The following is a 15,962-nucleotide window of genomic DNA, read 5'->3' on the forward strand; positions in this document are numbered from 1 at the left end:
CACCTGAATCTGTGTCAAGTTCTACCCCGCCAATGCCGGCCGCCTGTAGCCTGTTCTCTCTGCCCTCCCGCCCCGCGTTTTGACGGCCCCGACTCCCCCACGGCCCCGCGGGCTGGGCTCAGCACCTGCCAGCACACTGGCTACATCTGGGATCATCCTTCCACACTCTCTGGCACCTGCATAACTTTGACTGAGGCTGTCTTAGAACAGGGCTAGATCAGCGTCAGAGGGTCGGAATCTGCCGTGAAGTTTCGCATCCTTTAAGGAGCTATTCAAGGCACTAAGGCGCTCAGAACAAGACTGTGGCCATGCCAATGGGACATGGATCCATTTTGGGTTGCATAGCAATATTAATGGAGTTCCCAAAGAATTGAGGCCTCTCAAATAGGGCTGCAATCCATTTCGGCAGGATGGTGAATCCTCTCCAAGTTTTGGAGTAGCTGTAAGAAGTGGTTTCTCAAACTTTTTATTTGTCACTGTGTACTTCTATGCATCTATGGCAGACAGCACACACCACACACTTTTTTTTTTTTTTTTTGCTGGACATAGTACAAGAATAAAAATGTTTGGTTTGTATAGTGGTGCATATTGTGTGTTTTATAGACAGTCATGTATAGCATATTAACATTTAGAAGGAAATAGTTCTCCGCAGTTCTCTCCTCCGTTCTCCTGCAGCAGAGACCCCAAGATCCCTGCTTCCCTTTTTCTTCCACTCCAGGACAGAAAATGGGGTTGAATCAGAAGAGGGGAGAAGGAGAAAGAGGGGGAGAGGAATCAGGGCCTCCAAGTTTTACAGCTCCCTTGAGCAACTTTCCCCCACCTAGGTGTAGTTGTCCCCCAGTTTGAGAACCACTGTTTTTAAGGCCTCTCAAGAACAGGGTCCCATGCAAGTGAGGGAGGAACCCATCCAGGTTTTTGTGGACAGTTTTATAGGAGCTGTCAATGTGCTTTTAATAGAAGCTGAAGCAACCCTGGACAACATCTTTCAAGTATGAACTAAAATCTGGGAGTCGATTCACCTCTCTGTTGTGACACAGGAGCCACCAGTTGCCACAACTCACAAAACATTCTGGACAGAGCTTGGAAAGGTTATTTTCTGGACTAGAGCACCCAGAAGCCCCAAGCAGCCATGATGGTAGGGGAACTCGGCAAGCGTATCCAAAAGGATAACTTTTTCTGTTTGCGTTTGGTATTGGGGGAAATTGCTAGAGAGAAAAAAACTGTGGGACTGATCCCACTAGGAACCTCGTGAACTCACAGAAAACTTTTCCAAGAAGGCAACCCCCGTTCATGGCTCCTGTCCACTGAAAAATAAGCGTTTCATTGCATAGTGGCATGATGTAAGTGGATTTAAAAGGACCCCAAGTGTAATCAGAAACAGAAAAATGCAGGGTAGCCATGGAAAACTACACTTTTGGAGGCAATAAAGCAGGGAACTTTACCTTCGGTGTGCTGAGCAGGTTCTGTGAGGATCAGGGTGAAGAGTCCCAGGCATATCTCCTCATGCTGGGGGGGCTCCTTTACATACCTGAGGGAAGGAGAAAAGACAGTGATCCAACCGTGGCCAAGTTTTGACTCGGTTTGCCAAAATGATAACTGGAGAGGACTCCTGTAACTTTAATAGTTATGTAGAAAAGAAGGCCACAATTCCTGTCTGACTTGGAAGCTAAGCAGAGTCAGCTCTGGTTAGGCTTGGATGGCAAACCAATACCAGGTGCTTGAGGCTATATTTCAGAGAAGGAAACGGGCAAAACCACCTCTGAGTATTCCTGCCTAAGAAAACCCTAGAAATTCATGGGGTCTCCAAAGTAAGGAACTTGATAGCATGTGACACATAGATGACTTGAGTGGCATTACAACATGCGCAGAAGAGGGAAGTGCCAGAGGTGTTGCTTGTCACACAACCAGAATAACAATGTCTGATGAAATTCCCTCTTCTACACAATATTTCAAGGTAACGGAAGCTCTCTCTAGTTTTCAGTGTGGCAACCCTACTCCAGGTTACATTCTGAACTGCCCCGTGATCTCCAAGCCATTGCCCATCTCTGATATAAAGAAATCCTGTGGCACCTTCAAGACTCAATGAAAGAAATTTTAACATAGAGCTTTTGTTGACTCCACTCCATTTCACCCAATCCAAGCAGGCTAGGTCTTCAAAGCATATTGCTAGGTTCCTGGTAGCTTTTTTATATTCCAAAGGTTGCTCCTGGGTTCCTTACAGCTTTTTATGCTGAAACAGACCAACATGGCTACCTTTTGAATACAAGATACTTACATAGCATTCAGGGCATCATTGGCTCTCTCTCTCCGATACCCGCTTGTGAGGATGTGACAGTAGCCATGCATCTTTCAAGCTTCTGAAATGAATAAAGAAAAAGGGTTGTGCCAGTTTGGAAAGGTATCTGCCATCTGTGTCCAAAGAGGAACTATTGGCACCTCAATTAGAATTGTGTATAATTCAATTTCTTAAAAGATTTAAAAGACCGCCATATAACACCAGTTTTAAAAGATCTTCATGGCTCCCATTCGCTGTCCGAGCTCAATATAAGTGTTGGTAATTACCTATAAAGCCCTAAAGGCTGGGCCCAGGATACCTGAAGGACCGCCTCTCCCCGTACATTCCGCCTCCGCACCCTCAGACGTCTGGCGCAGCTCTACTGAAGGTGCCTGGGGCTAGGTTTGGCCTCCACCACCTCGGAGGACGTTCTCGCTAGCTGCCCCAGCCCTTTGGAATGCGCTGCCCACAGAGCCCGCTCGTCCACTACCCTGCCCAATTTAGGAAGTACCTTAAAACCTTCCATTCCAACAGGCATCCCCGAGTAAATATCCTGGGGCCTCCCTCCTCTCTTCGTGCCAAAGAGGTTGGGCTTTTGGGGCTACTGTTGGTTTTGTTTTTAAAAGTGTTTTTATTGTAATTGTTGTATTTTAAATGTTGTGTTAGCCGCCCTGATAGGAGGAAGGCGGCATATAAAAAAAATATTATTATTATTATTATTATTATATATTATTAAGTATTATTATTATTAGACTTTCTACCTTTCCCTGTGCCTACAGATCGTGTTGTATTGCATACAGAGTAATAAGGCAACTTAAAAACCAGTTTTTAAAAAAATGTATTTTTCTTAATGGTTTATACAGAATAATGGTAATTGCTCCCTGACAGAGCCCTGTGGGACTCCACTGGTCACTTCTTTCCAGGATGAAAAGGAGCCATCGTTGAGCACCCTTTGGGTTCAGCTGGTCAACCAATTACAAATATATGTAACAGTTACTTTATCTAGCCCACATTTTCCAAGCTTGTTTGCAAGAATGTCCTGGGGAACCTTGTCATATGGGACATATTACAAAATAGCAGTATGACATGTGCAATTGACAGTCAGGAAATAGCTATTAATATGTTCACATTCTGCTAAAATACCAAATGAAAATGTTGATTTCAGTTAACTTAAGTCATGTGTTTCTCTGCAAAATTAACATAATATTCATATTAATGAATTATATAAACTACATATATGTCATATGTAAATTCTGAACATTGCCACCATTGAAACACATGATATTTTGGAAGCAACCATGGTGAGCATCTTTGGTTCAGGGACGGTAGGGAGTAATTTACCATTATTCTGTGTAAACCATTAAGAAAAATACATTTTTAAAAATGGTTTAAGTTGCCTTATTATCTGTATGCAATACAAAGATCTGTAGGCACAGGGAAGGATAGAAGTCTTATAATAAATCTTTTAAGAAATTGAATTATACACACATTCATAATTGAGGTGCCAATAGTCATCCCTTGGACACAGATGGCAGATACCTTTCCAACTGGCACAACCCTTTTTCTTTATTCATTTCAGAAGCTTGAAAGATGCATGGCTACTGTCACATCCCTCACAAGCGGAGTATCGGAGAGAGAAGCCAATGACGCCCTGAATGCTCATGTAAGTATCTTGTATTCAAAAAGGTAGCCATGTTGGTCTGTTTCAGCATAAAAAGCTGTAAAGGAACCCTGGAGCACCTTTGGAATATAAAAAAGCTACAGGAACCTAGCAATATGCTTTTGAAGAGACTAGCCTGCTTGGATTGGGTGAAATGGAGTGGAATCCAAAAAAGCTTATGTTAAAAATTTCTTTCATTGAGTCTTGAAGGTGCCACAGGATTTCTTTATATCAGAGATGGGCAATGGCTTGGAGACCAGGGGGCAGTTCAGAATGTAACCTGGAAGTAGGGTTGCCACACTGAAAACTAGAGAGAGCTCCGTTACCTTGAATTATTGTGTAGAAGAGGGAATTTCATCAGGCATTGTTTGTTATCTGGTTGTGTGACAAGCAACACCTCTGGCATTCCCTCTTCTGCGCATGTTGTACATGCCATCAAGTAATCTACGTGTACATGCTATCAAGTCATCTACTTATGGAGACCCCATGAATTTCCCAGGGTTTTCTTACGCAAGGAATACTCAGAGGTGGTTTTGCCAGTTCTTTCACCTGAAATACAGCCTCAAGCACCTGGTATTAATTGCCATCCAAGGACTAACCAGAGCTGACTCTGCTTAGCTTCCAAGATCAGACAGGATCCGGTGCCTTCTTTTCTACATAACCATTAAAGTTACAAGAGTCCTCTCCAGTTATCATTTTGGCAACCCTACGTCAAACTTGGCCGACGGTTGGATCACTGTCTTTTCTCCTTCCCTCAGGTATGTAAAGGAGCCCCCCAGCATGAGGAGATATGCCTGGGACTCTTCACCCTGATCCTCACAGAACCTGCTCAGGCACAGAAGGTAAAGTTCCCTGCTTTATTGCCTTCAAAAGTGTAGTGTTTCATGGCTACCCTGCATTTCTCTGTGTCTGATCTACACTTGGGGGCCTTTTAAATCACTTCACCCATGCACCATGCAGTGAAAGCTTTCTCAGAAAAGAGAATAAGATCTCCAGGAAAATTTTGTTGTTGTTGTTAACTACTTTCAAGTTGATTTCGACCTATGCCGAACCTATAAATGAGAGGCCACCAAGTCATCCTATCCTCAATGATCCTGCTCAGCTCTTGCAGATTCATGGCCATGGCTTCTCTGATTCTATCCATCTAGAGTGTGGTCTTCCTCTTTTCCTATTGCCCACAACTTTACCAAGCATTATATATCATCTTTTCTAGTAAGCTCCTGAGACTTGGTGCAGTTACTGGGAAGGCTCTGTCTTGTGTCCCCAATAGCCATGCATGGTGGTGGGACTTAGAAAAAGGCCACTTTCGGGGATCTCAGAGCCTCAGGGAGGTTCATTCAGGTAGCATCAGCTGCATCATTTTGTTATGAGACCTACTTGTAAAAGCAGGAGTAAAAGCTTCTGTTGCAATGGCATTTCCAGCTAGACTACTTTCTAGTGGTGCATATTTTGAAATCTTGTATTTATCAATATAAAATTTGATTCGGTCTCTCTAAGTAGGGCATGCAAAGGACTGCAGTTTAATATCCTTCACAAGGTCTGGTTTTTCCACCTGCTTATTTTCTGGGAATTAACAGATTATTTTATCAGTGGACAGGAGCCACTGAAAAGGGGGTTGCCTTCTTGGAAAAGTTTTCTGTGAGTTCACGAGGTTCATAGTGGGATCAGTCCACAGTTTTTCTCTCTCTAGCAATTTCCCCCCCAAGACCAAAGCGCAGAAAAAGTTATCCTTTGGGACTACGCTTGCCAGAGTCCCCTACCATCATGGCTGCTTGGGGATTCTGGGTGCTCTAGTCCAGAAAATAACCTTTCCAAGCTCTGCTCAGAATGCTTTGTGAGTTGTGGCAGCTGGTGGCTGCTGTGTCAACAGAGAGGTGAATCGTCTCCAGATTTTAGTTCATACTTGTAAGATGTTGTCCAGGGTGCTTCAGCTCCTATAAAACTGTCCAAAACCTGGAATGGTTTCATTCCCTCATTGGCATGGGACCCTGTTCTGAGAGGCCTTTAAAACAGTGGTTCTCAAACTGGGGGACAAATTACCTAGGTGGGGGAAAAGTTGCTCAAGGGAGCTGTAAAACTTGGAGGCCCTGATTCCTCTCCCCATCTTCTCCTTCTCCTCCTCTTCTGATTCCCTAACTTTTCATGTCCTGGAGTGGAAGAAAAAGGGAAGCAGGGATCTTGGGGTCTCTGCCTGCAGGAGAAGGAGGAGGAGAACTATTTCCTTATAAAATGTTAAAATATGAATATACATGAATGTATAAACAAAAATATGCACACTATACAAACCAAACATTTTTATTCTTGTACTATGTCCAGCAAAAAAAAAAGTATATGTGTGTGTGTGTGTGTGTGTGTGTGTGTGATGTCTGCATATAGATGCATAGAAGGTCACAAGGATAAAAAGTTTGAGAACCACTTCTTTAAAGCTATCCAAAACTTGGAGAGGATTCACCACCCTGCCGACATGGATCGCAGCCCTATTCTGAGAGGCCTCAATTCTTTGGAGAACTCCATTAATGCTATGCAAAACCCAAAATGGATCCCATGTCCCATTGGCATGGGCCACAGTCTTGTTCTGAGAGCCTTAGTGCCTTGAATAGCTCCTTTAAAGGTATGCGAAACTTCAAGCAGATTCCTGACCCTTCTGAGCTGAGATCTAGCCCTGTTCTAAGAAGCCTCAGTCAACAGTTAATGCAGGTGCCCAGAGAGTGTGGAAGGATGATCCCAGATGTAGCCAGTAGTGCCTGTGCATGTGTGAGCCAGCTCTCTTTGCCGTGTGTGCAGCCTTGCTTCAAACCCTGTGCTGGAGGCAGAGAGAAAATGCCACATCTCTCCTCATTCTTTGTAGAACTTGACACAGGATTCCAGGTGAGGCCTGACCAAAGCAGAATAAGAGTGGCACTATTGCTTCCCTTGTTCTGGACACTATACTTCTATTGATGCATCCTAGAACTGCATCGTGAGTACTTATTTCAAGGAAAGGAAAAACTCTCTTCACATGTTCAAAGGTGCTCTTTTTATTTACAACTGATAAAGCAACACGTAGGACTCAGTGGCAGGGGAAGAGAAATGGAAGCCAAGGTAGGCAGGAGAAGAATATTTGATTTGATTGGTTTTCACACAGCCATCCACTTTCAAAGCCTTTCAGATGCGATCCCCCTTCTTGACCTCTGTGAACTGCTTCTCCAGCACCGAAAATTAGCTGTGCTAACACTCATCCGCAGAGGCACTTGGGTCCGTCAAAGTGACAGCAGCGAATGCCACAAGGCCATGCTTCCACCTCACCGTCCTCGCTTACTTCTTGCTTTTAATTAATGTTCCCTTCCCAAACTTAGAGGGGGAGCTTTCATCTCCTGTTCTCTCTCTTCCTTCTCCATCACCCAGGCTTTTATCTCCCACCCGGAGTTCAAAGCAACAGCCTCCTTGACATCTCCTCGTTCTTGTCCCTCTGGGGTCTAGATGGGCCAGAGCTGGGCAATTCTGATTTATTCATTTAAATGACGCATCCATCAGGCTCTGTTTCCTTTCTGCTAATGAAATGGGTTGTCTTAGGAAGAGCTTCTGGAGCACGTCCATGATGGCAGCAGGCTGAAATATAGATTGCGGTGGGGAATAATGAAGCGATCTGAGTCATCTGTCCATCCCACCAACACTCCCTTTTCAGCTGCCAGCTTAGGAAAGCCTCCTGTGTGCCACTCTGTTCTGCTTTGGTCAGACCGCATCTGGAATCCTGTGTCCAGTTCTGGGCACACCACAATTCATGAAGCTGGAATGTACCCAGAGAAGGCTGACCAAGAGGACCAAAGTTTTGGAAACCAAGCCTTCTGAGGAACAATTTAGGGAGCTGGATATGTTTAGCATGGATCTCGACCCATGCCGACCCTGCTGATGGGACATCACCAAGACCTCCCATCCTCCACTTTTTAATAGAGTCCATCCACCTAGCATGCCACTTTTCTCTCTTTCTGCTTCCCTCCACCTTTCCTACCATTATTTTTTCCCCCCAAGGCGTCTTCCCTTCTCATAAATGTGTCCGAAGTACAACAGCCTCAGTTTGGTCATCTTGGCTTCCAGGGAGATTTCTGGCCTGATCTGTTCTAGAAGCCATTTGTTTGTCTTTTTGGCTGTCCATGGCATCCTCAACACTCTTCTCCACACCACATCTCCAATGAGTTGGTTTTCTTCCTATCCGCTTTCTTAACTGTCCAGCTCTCGCATCCAATCCATGGTAATAGGGAATACAATGGCTTGTATGATTCTAACTTTTGTACTTAGTTGTATATCTTTGCATTTTAGGATCTTTTGTAGCTGTCTTGAAATAACTTATGGAATGTCATGTAGAAGATGGAACTTCTACATGACATGTTTTCTGCTGTTCCAGAGGCTAGGACATAAACCAATGGATTCAAATTATAAGAAAATAGATCCTACTGAAAGAAAAATTTTAATCTAAGAGCTATTCGACAGTGGAATAGATTGCCTTGGAAGGTGATGGACCCTTCATCTTAAAACTGAATATGGATGGGCATCTTCCAGGAGTGCTTTACGTGTGTATTCCTGCACAGCAGGGGTTGGACTAGCTGGCCCTTATGGTCCTTCCAACTATGATTCTGTTGTTGTTGTTGTTGTTATTATTTCTTTCTCCCACCCTCTCCTTCCAGCAGCTCTCTTTGAAACAATACCTCAATAGTGTTTGTCCCTTCCAACTCTGATCCAATGATTTTACAGTGGACTCTTGGTATCCACTGTGCCTTGGTTCCAGGACCCCATGTGGATACCAAATCTGTGGACGCTCAAGTCCCATTAAATACAGTGGCATATTGGAGCAGTTTCCCTTAAATAAAATGGCAAAATCAAGATTTGCTTTTTTGAAATTTATATATATTTTTGAATTTTTTCAAGCCATGGATGCTTGAATCCATGGATGAATCTGTGGATACAGAGATCCGACTGTATTTCCATAGTGCCATCTACTTCTCATGTTTTCTTCCTGCTGCTGTCTTGGCCTCTGGAGGAGCAAAAGACCTTGCCCCATCTCTGTCCCTCCAAACTCAAGCGGGCATTTAACATTTAAAAAGCGCGGAAGGGCCAAGCGAAACCTCCACATTTGTTGAGCGTGGTTTTTTGTCAGGTTGTGAAAAAGGAACTAATCAAAGACCTTTTCAGAGACCCCATTAACCTCTTTGATGGAGAATTTGGAGACCATATCCCTCCTCCCTGGATGTGACATTTAGCAGCACAGATTAACATTAATGGAGAAATAACTTAGCAAATGACTTCCTGATTTTTTCCTCTCCCCCCCACCTTTTATGTCCTCCAGTTTGGGCCTCAAAGGGCAAGAGGAAGACATTTTCCTCCCTCTCTCGCTTTTTAGAGTTCCAGTTTTTGGAGTGTCTGACTTCAGTAGGTGCAGATACACTCTGCTCCTGGTAGCCACTGTTTAGCTTGCTTTCCGTCTTCAGAGGCTGAGTCTACCAGGTTCCTACTACATGTGGCACCCTCTTTTTTCAGGTCTACTTGGTGTGATGATTCTCATTTCTCTCTTTGCGAAGCAGAAAGGTCTCCGGGAGCCATGGTGCAAAAACAGTTGTGTCTTTGGATCTAGTTCTCTGGGCCATCTATGAGTCAGAGCCCTATGCTGCCACAGGCATTGAATGAAAGCACATGCACACAAGCTTTGCAAGAGAAAAAGGCTCCTAGAGAGAGGGTGGGTGTTGTAGTTCTCTCCTTGTATTCCCCATGTCTTAAGTTCAGAATAAATTAATAGCATTGGGATGGCTTTCCCCAAGGCTCTGTCTTCAGTCACACTGGCTACAAGGAAGACCAAGTTGAAGTTCTTGCCTAAGAGAAATCTTGGAAATTTGTGGGGTTACCATAAGTCGACTTGAAGACACACACACACACACTTTCAAAGACCTTTGAAAGGAGTACATATCTGTGTCTTTCCCCAAATTCAAGTGATAACAACATCCAGGTTGGCTAGGAATTCTGAGATCTGTAGTCCAAAAAGTATCTTTTCTAAGCTCTCCCAAAATTCTCGTCCTTGCCAACTCATGGGAGGCTACTTGGCTTGTTTGCAGAGCTTTGACTTCCAAAACTGAAGTGTCCTATTATCAACACCCTTTGCTACATCTCCTCCCATCTGTACCCAAAAAATTGCCAGAAAACTCTTTAAGCCATTAAAAAAATGCAGAAAGTCTCTTTTTTTGGTACTTGGGTCCTTCCCTTCTCACTATATCCACCTGAAAACCTGTAGCCCCTTTCCCTCCTCTTGTAACTGTTCCATGAGCCCTAGGCATCTCTTCTTCACTCTGTAACATTGGCTCTCAACTCTTCCCAGGGCTTGCATGCCAATCCGTGGCTAAACCTCCAGTGATTGAGAGAACTGGGACCTATTTTGAAACAGCTGCTGCAGACTTGAATAAGCAAATTTAAGTTTGGAACAGAGCTAATTCTCTGTGTGCAGTCATACATCTTGGAAAAGCCAAGCCCCCGTTGATTTATGGTAATCTCACACAGTTGACTGTGCTCTATGTACTGTATGTTTTGCATTATGCATAACGTAGAATTGCTTTCACAATTCAGTTGGTTAGGCCTGGTTTCTTTACTGGAGGCATGAATAACTTCTTTTGCTTCTTGTAGTTTCTGATTTTTCTGACAGGGAGTCATGAAGGGTCTCTGTGATTTCTAAACCCCAGTGTATGTGTCTTTAAGTCACCTGTCAACCTATGATGATGCCATGAATTTCTAGTACTCTCCATATATATTTTGTAAGAGAGTGAGACTCATGCCTCTAGAAGCCTTCAGTGCAGACCTTCCTTGCACCTTGTCTTAGCAAAAACCCCACACACTTTTTAAAAACTGAAAGTGAACTGGATCTATCTGGGAGTGAGTAGTGCAGACCACACTGGGTCTATTGCATGCGTTGAATGGATCAGCTGCAGTTGCCCACTCCTGAATTCCTAGCTTGCCCCTTGTTTTGTCCCAAGGAAGGAAAGGGAAGAATGGCAAATGTGGAAGGGGGCCAGAGAGAATCAGGGAGCAAAATGCGATCAATCAATCAATCAATCAATCAATATCCTGCCTTTGTCATAATGTTGGACTCAGAGCAGCTTTGAGTCCAAACGAAACGAAATAACCAAAATAGTGTGCCATACAAACATTTTAAAAAGCACTAACCATTAAACCATCAATCCAGTGAACAAATTAATGTATAACAGTTAAAAATCAAATTAACAGTTTATAACATATTAGAAGCAAAACATCCATTGCAGATCTTTCCCAAGCAGTTCAAATGGGATGAACCTGAGTTGCTGTCAGGCTTCCAGGGTCCAGAGCAGACTTTCTAAAATATAATAATATAATAATAATAATAATAATAATAATATTTATTTGTATACTGCCCTATGGCAAACCAATCCGGGCGGTTGACAACAGTAAAATATAAAATATAACAATTAAAAACACTTTATCCCTCCCCCCCTTAAGACAGTATTAAACAGTATAGCATTTTTTGTTTAAATATTTTGTTTAAAGCAGTGGTGGAGAAGCTTAAACCATCTATATGTTTGGTGCTACAAATCCCATAGCCCCTTATGCTTGGTGGATCATGCTGAGAATTGTAGGCCCATACTTTTGGAGTATCAAAACTTCCCCTCCACAATTTAGAGAAGTTGTAGTTCAGCCCTTTCCAGATATTGCAAATTGGCATCTTGTCAAGTACCAGAACCTTACTGTGTTCCATTCAACCGCTATCCCTCCTCCATGTAAACAGCCAAAACTGTTAATCACATCCTAACTTTTCTTCATCACAGTGTTACCGGGACCTGGCCCTTGTGAGCCGAGATGGCATGAATGCCGTGTTGACCAAGATGAATCAGCTTCTGATGGAAAAATACCTGAAGCTGCAAGATTCGTGTCGGACTCAGGTGAGAAGTTAGATGTTATCACTTGCACTTGTCTGCATGCATGCTTTAGAAGAATGAGGAGATGAAGCAGGGGGAGAGATTGATCTCATGGTGATGCTGCAAACTATACAGCTTCTTCTCCAGGGTTTGGAATTCTGCAACCTTAAGGCCCAAATTCTGCAGCTGGAATGGCTGCTGCAGATTTACAAGGTGATTTATTGACCTGTGTAACACAGTTACACATCCTTCTGTGACCAGATTTAGCGTTTTGAATGGAAAACTGTGTCCGACTGAAACCATGAGAAAGAAACCAAAATGGTACTTCGAAAAACCGGGTGGGGCACGTCAGACACTATAGCCAAATCTGGTCCTTATGTAGTGCCAACTACATGGACTCTCCATATGTCCACACTTCTTTCCGCATGACACCAGTGTTTGCTGGTTTCCCAGCTTTTGTCCTCCCCCTCCTCACCTGGAGAAGAGGTGAGATCATAAGGGGTGAGACCTTTAAACATTTGAAGAGATGTCATATTGAGCATGGAGCAAGCTTGTTTTCTGCTGCTCCAGAGACTTGAGCATGGAGCAATGGATTCAAACTACAGGAAAAGGGATTCCACTTAAACATTAGAAAGAACATCCTGATGGTAAGAGCTGTCTTGATAGTGAAACACACTGTCCTGGAGTACGGTGGAGTTTCCTTCTTTGGAGGTTTTTAAACAGAGGTTGGATGGCCATCAGTCGGGGGTGCTTAGCTTGTGTATTCTTACATTGTGTATTCTTCCAACTCTGTGATTCTGTGATTCATCAGATTCTGATGAAGTAGACCTAGCGTCCGAACAGACAGGCCAAAATAAAGCTGTTTGGGGCCAGTTTGGAAGTGGGCTGTTTAAATGACGCATGTGTCCTAAGAGGCCAGAAGCTATGCTAAAGCCACGCTCCAGTCCTAAAGACTGCTTTGGCACAGCTTCTGGCCTCTTAAGTGTGTAATTTAAACAGCATACCTCCAAAGTGACCTGAAGCAGCTTTATTTTGGCCTGTCTGTTCAGGCCCCTAGTCTCCAAAAGCTTATGCTACAACCTTCTTTCTCTCAGTCTCAAAGGTATCCGTTTTCATTTTGATGAGGGAGTGTGGGGCTGAGCACTGGAGTTTGATTTGGGCCCACAGCTTTGTATCCATCCTAAACCCTGTTTTGCTCCCACTCTTTAGCTGGTTTGGCTGCTGCGGGAGATGGTGAGGAGTGGGATCCTTGGCATAGACGGGATCTGCATGACCTACATGAAGCAGATTGCAGGTGAGTGTGTTGGATGGCCTCGCCTCATATAGCCTTGCATAGGTCTCTTTGCCCCATGGGATGCTGGTAACCTCTGGTGCTCCCCTAGCTCAGCTTTGAACTGTCGAGTATGATTTGATTGAGAGTTCCTGGATGGCAGAGGGTTGGACTGGATGGCCCTTGTGGTCTCTTCCAACTCTAGGATTCTATGAACTGCTGACTTAAGGTAACATGACCTTGTTGAAAAATAATACCGTATGGTGTGGCACCAAGGGAGTATGGTTGCCAACAGCTACCGAGAGCACCAGTTTAATGGAATAAAGCTGCTTTAAACCAGAGGTAGGCAGGAAGAAGTGGCTGAAAGGAGGGTTACTCATTTTCTGTCAAAGCAATCGAGGTCCAAACAACATACGCAATTAGCAACACACTTTTCCAGACGCATTAAGACACATCGTAAAAAATCAAGCCCTTGTCCTTCTAGTTTGGGTGGCGAGGGGGGGGGAAATCTCAGGTGTGTGTAGAGTTTAGTTTAAAGAAAATAACCATTACATAGGAGGCTATTTCTAGCAAACTATATGTGTAATGAGTGTATGTGTGTGTTTAAAAAATTGCACCCTTTACTGGTGTGCAATTGCCGATACAGAACATTGTCCAATTTAGTAAAATAGTTCAATCTTCAAACCATTTTGTAAAATTGTTTTGCAGTGTTGTTTTATTTTTGAAGACATCCTGTAAAATTAGACTGTTTGAAAAGATGTCCTTTTCAATGGTGTGTAATCTATATATGGTAATTTGGGAGTCACAAAATGGATTGAACGTACAGAATAAAGATGTGGAAGATGTATATCTTATATACACAAACAGGAAAACACACACACCTATGTTCGTGCTACCTTTTGTCCAAGTGTGCATATGCTGAAATGCATGCATAACGTATTAGTGGAGCTTGGAAATATTTTTGTAAACTGCTGTGTACCAGGGTTCGAATCCCTGCTTGGCCATGAAAACCCAATAGGCAACCTTGAGAAGTGACACACTCTCAGCCTCAGAGGCAGGCAAGGGCAAACCGCCTCTGAATAAATTCTGCCAAGAAAACTCCATGATAGCTTCACCTTCAGAAGTGACTTCAAGGCACGCAACAACAACACTTTCTCTACTCCCCCCCCCCCATTCTCCTTTCCATAGTTGTGCTAATGTCCGTGCAAATTCTCTCAGCCCATGCAAGTCAGCATATGATAGCCCTGTTTAAATATTTGGAGAGGTGTCATGTTGAGGAGGGAGCAAGCTTGTTTTCTGCTGCTCCAGAGAACAGGATCCAGAGTAATGGATGCAAGCTACAGGAAAAGAGATTCCACCTCAACATTAGGAGGAACCTCCTGAGAGTAAGGGCTGTTCGACAGTGGAACACACCCCCTCAGAGTGTAGTGGAATCTCCTTCCTTGGAGGTCTTTATGCAAAGGCTGGATGCCCATCTGTCAGGTATGCTTTGATCTAAGCCAGCTTAAGATATGTTGATGCTTGAGTCAAAAGACAAGGGGCATGGTCTGAATGCAATAGTTCCTTTGTCACCTTGCCTTTCTCCTTTCCCCTGTTTGCCTTTCTCTACCGAATCAGGTGTAAACTTGATAGGGATTCTCTGGGGAACTTTTGGCATAGGGTCGTCGTCTTGGCGGCCATTCTTCCATGGAAGGAATTCACCCGCCGTCCCCTCAGACTGGAATGCTGACTTTTCTTCACTTTTTATTGCCTGCGTATGGGAGGAGGAATGAGCAAAAGATTATCCGTGGTCTGCCCCCCCTTCAACCCAACCCAAGGGGACCCTAGGAGTCATAGGGGGACGAACCCCTGATGAGCCAATGAACTGTACTCTTCATTCCTTCGTTCTCTGTCTCTGCCAAACTTGCATTGACTTGGATTTGAGGAGAAGCCACCTCTGGCTTTCTCCCTCTCCGGGCGGCCTCTTTTCCCAACTCTGTTGACTTGCTTCTTTGGTCGATTTTTGTGTTTTACGACCCTTCACTTGTCAGGACGGCGGTGGTATAATGACTTTCAAAGCCTGCTCCCTTGTGTGAATGAGGACACACATCCAAGAGCAGACAGCTTTAGTGTGAGTTCTTCCCCGGTGGGAGATGGAAACAGAAAGAATGTGCCCACAAAACCCTCAGTGAGCATTAAAATCAGAATTTACAAGGCCCAGATTTCTTCTTATTAACTTATTAACTGCATAGAGCAGCAGTTGGAGTCCTGCAGCACTCCAGATGTTGTTTGGTTGTAACTCCCAGCGTCCTTTACCATTGGCTAGAGCTGCTGGGAGATGCAGTCCAGTGGCATCTGAACGGCTACAGGCATCCCACCCCTGCCACAGAATGAGAGGGGTGCATCAGATATTGTTGGGTGCATAAGAGCCCTGCCTCCTTTTTTAGACATCTTTCCCTTTTCTTCACCTCTGGTCACTTTGTTTCTAGCCACTTGGCTTAGACTTAAGTTCAGGCCCAAGCCAAAGCATATAAACATGTTGGCTGTTGTCCCAGCCTCTGTGCTTAGCTTCAGTGATGACTAACCCAGTTAGGCTTTCTTCCCACTTTTATCCTCAGTGACAACCCTGTGAGGTAGGTCATAGAATCATAAAGTTGGAAGAGACCACAAGGGCCATCCAGTCCAACCTCCTGCCATGCAAGAACTCTCAGTCATAATATACCCAACAGATGGCCATCCAGCCTCTGTTTAAAGACTTCCAAAGAAGGAGACTCTAGTGTGTTCCACTGTTGAATAGCCCTTGCTCTCAGGAAGTTCCTCCAAATGTTGAGCTCGAATCTCTTTTCCTGTAGCTTGCATCCATTGTTCTGGGAT

The 15,962-nt window shown here is 44.0% G+C and overlaps 1 protein-coding gene across 1 annotated transcript in view; it reads left to right on the plus strand.

Moving 5' to 3' along the window:
* The window catches only part of INTS3 (integrator complex subunit 3), an 81,213-nt gene that overhangs the window by 10,056 nt on the left and 55,195 nt on the right, over positions 1-15,962 (plus strand). Inside the window, exons 2-5 of the mRNA XM_042439271.1 lie at positions 3,855-3,938; positions 4,694-4,777; positions 11,750-11,863; positions 13,049-13,133. Coding sequence (XP_042295205.1) covers positions 3,855-3,938; positions 4,694-4,777; positions 11,750-11,863; positions 13,049-13,133 — 367 coding nt within the window. The remainder of the gene's footprint in view (positions 1-3,854; positions 3,939-4,693; positions 4,778-11,749; positions 11,864-13,048; positions 13,134-15,962) is intronic.

This window comes from Sceloporus undulatus, chromosome 9, assembly GCF_019175285.1.
Source record: "Sceloporus undulatus isolate JIND9_A2432 ecotype Alabama chromosome 9, SceUnd_v1.1, whole genome shotgun sequence".
Classification (NCBI taxonomy): domain Eukaryota; kingdom Metazoa; phylum Chordata; class Lepidosauria; order Squamata; family Phrynosomatidae; genus Sceloporus; species Sceloporus undulatus.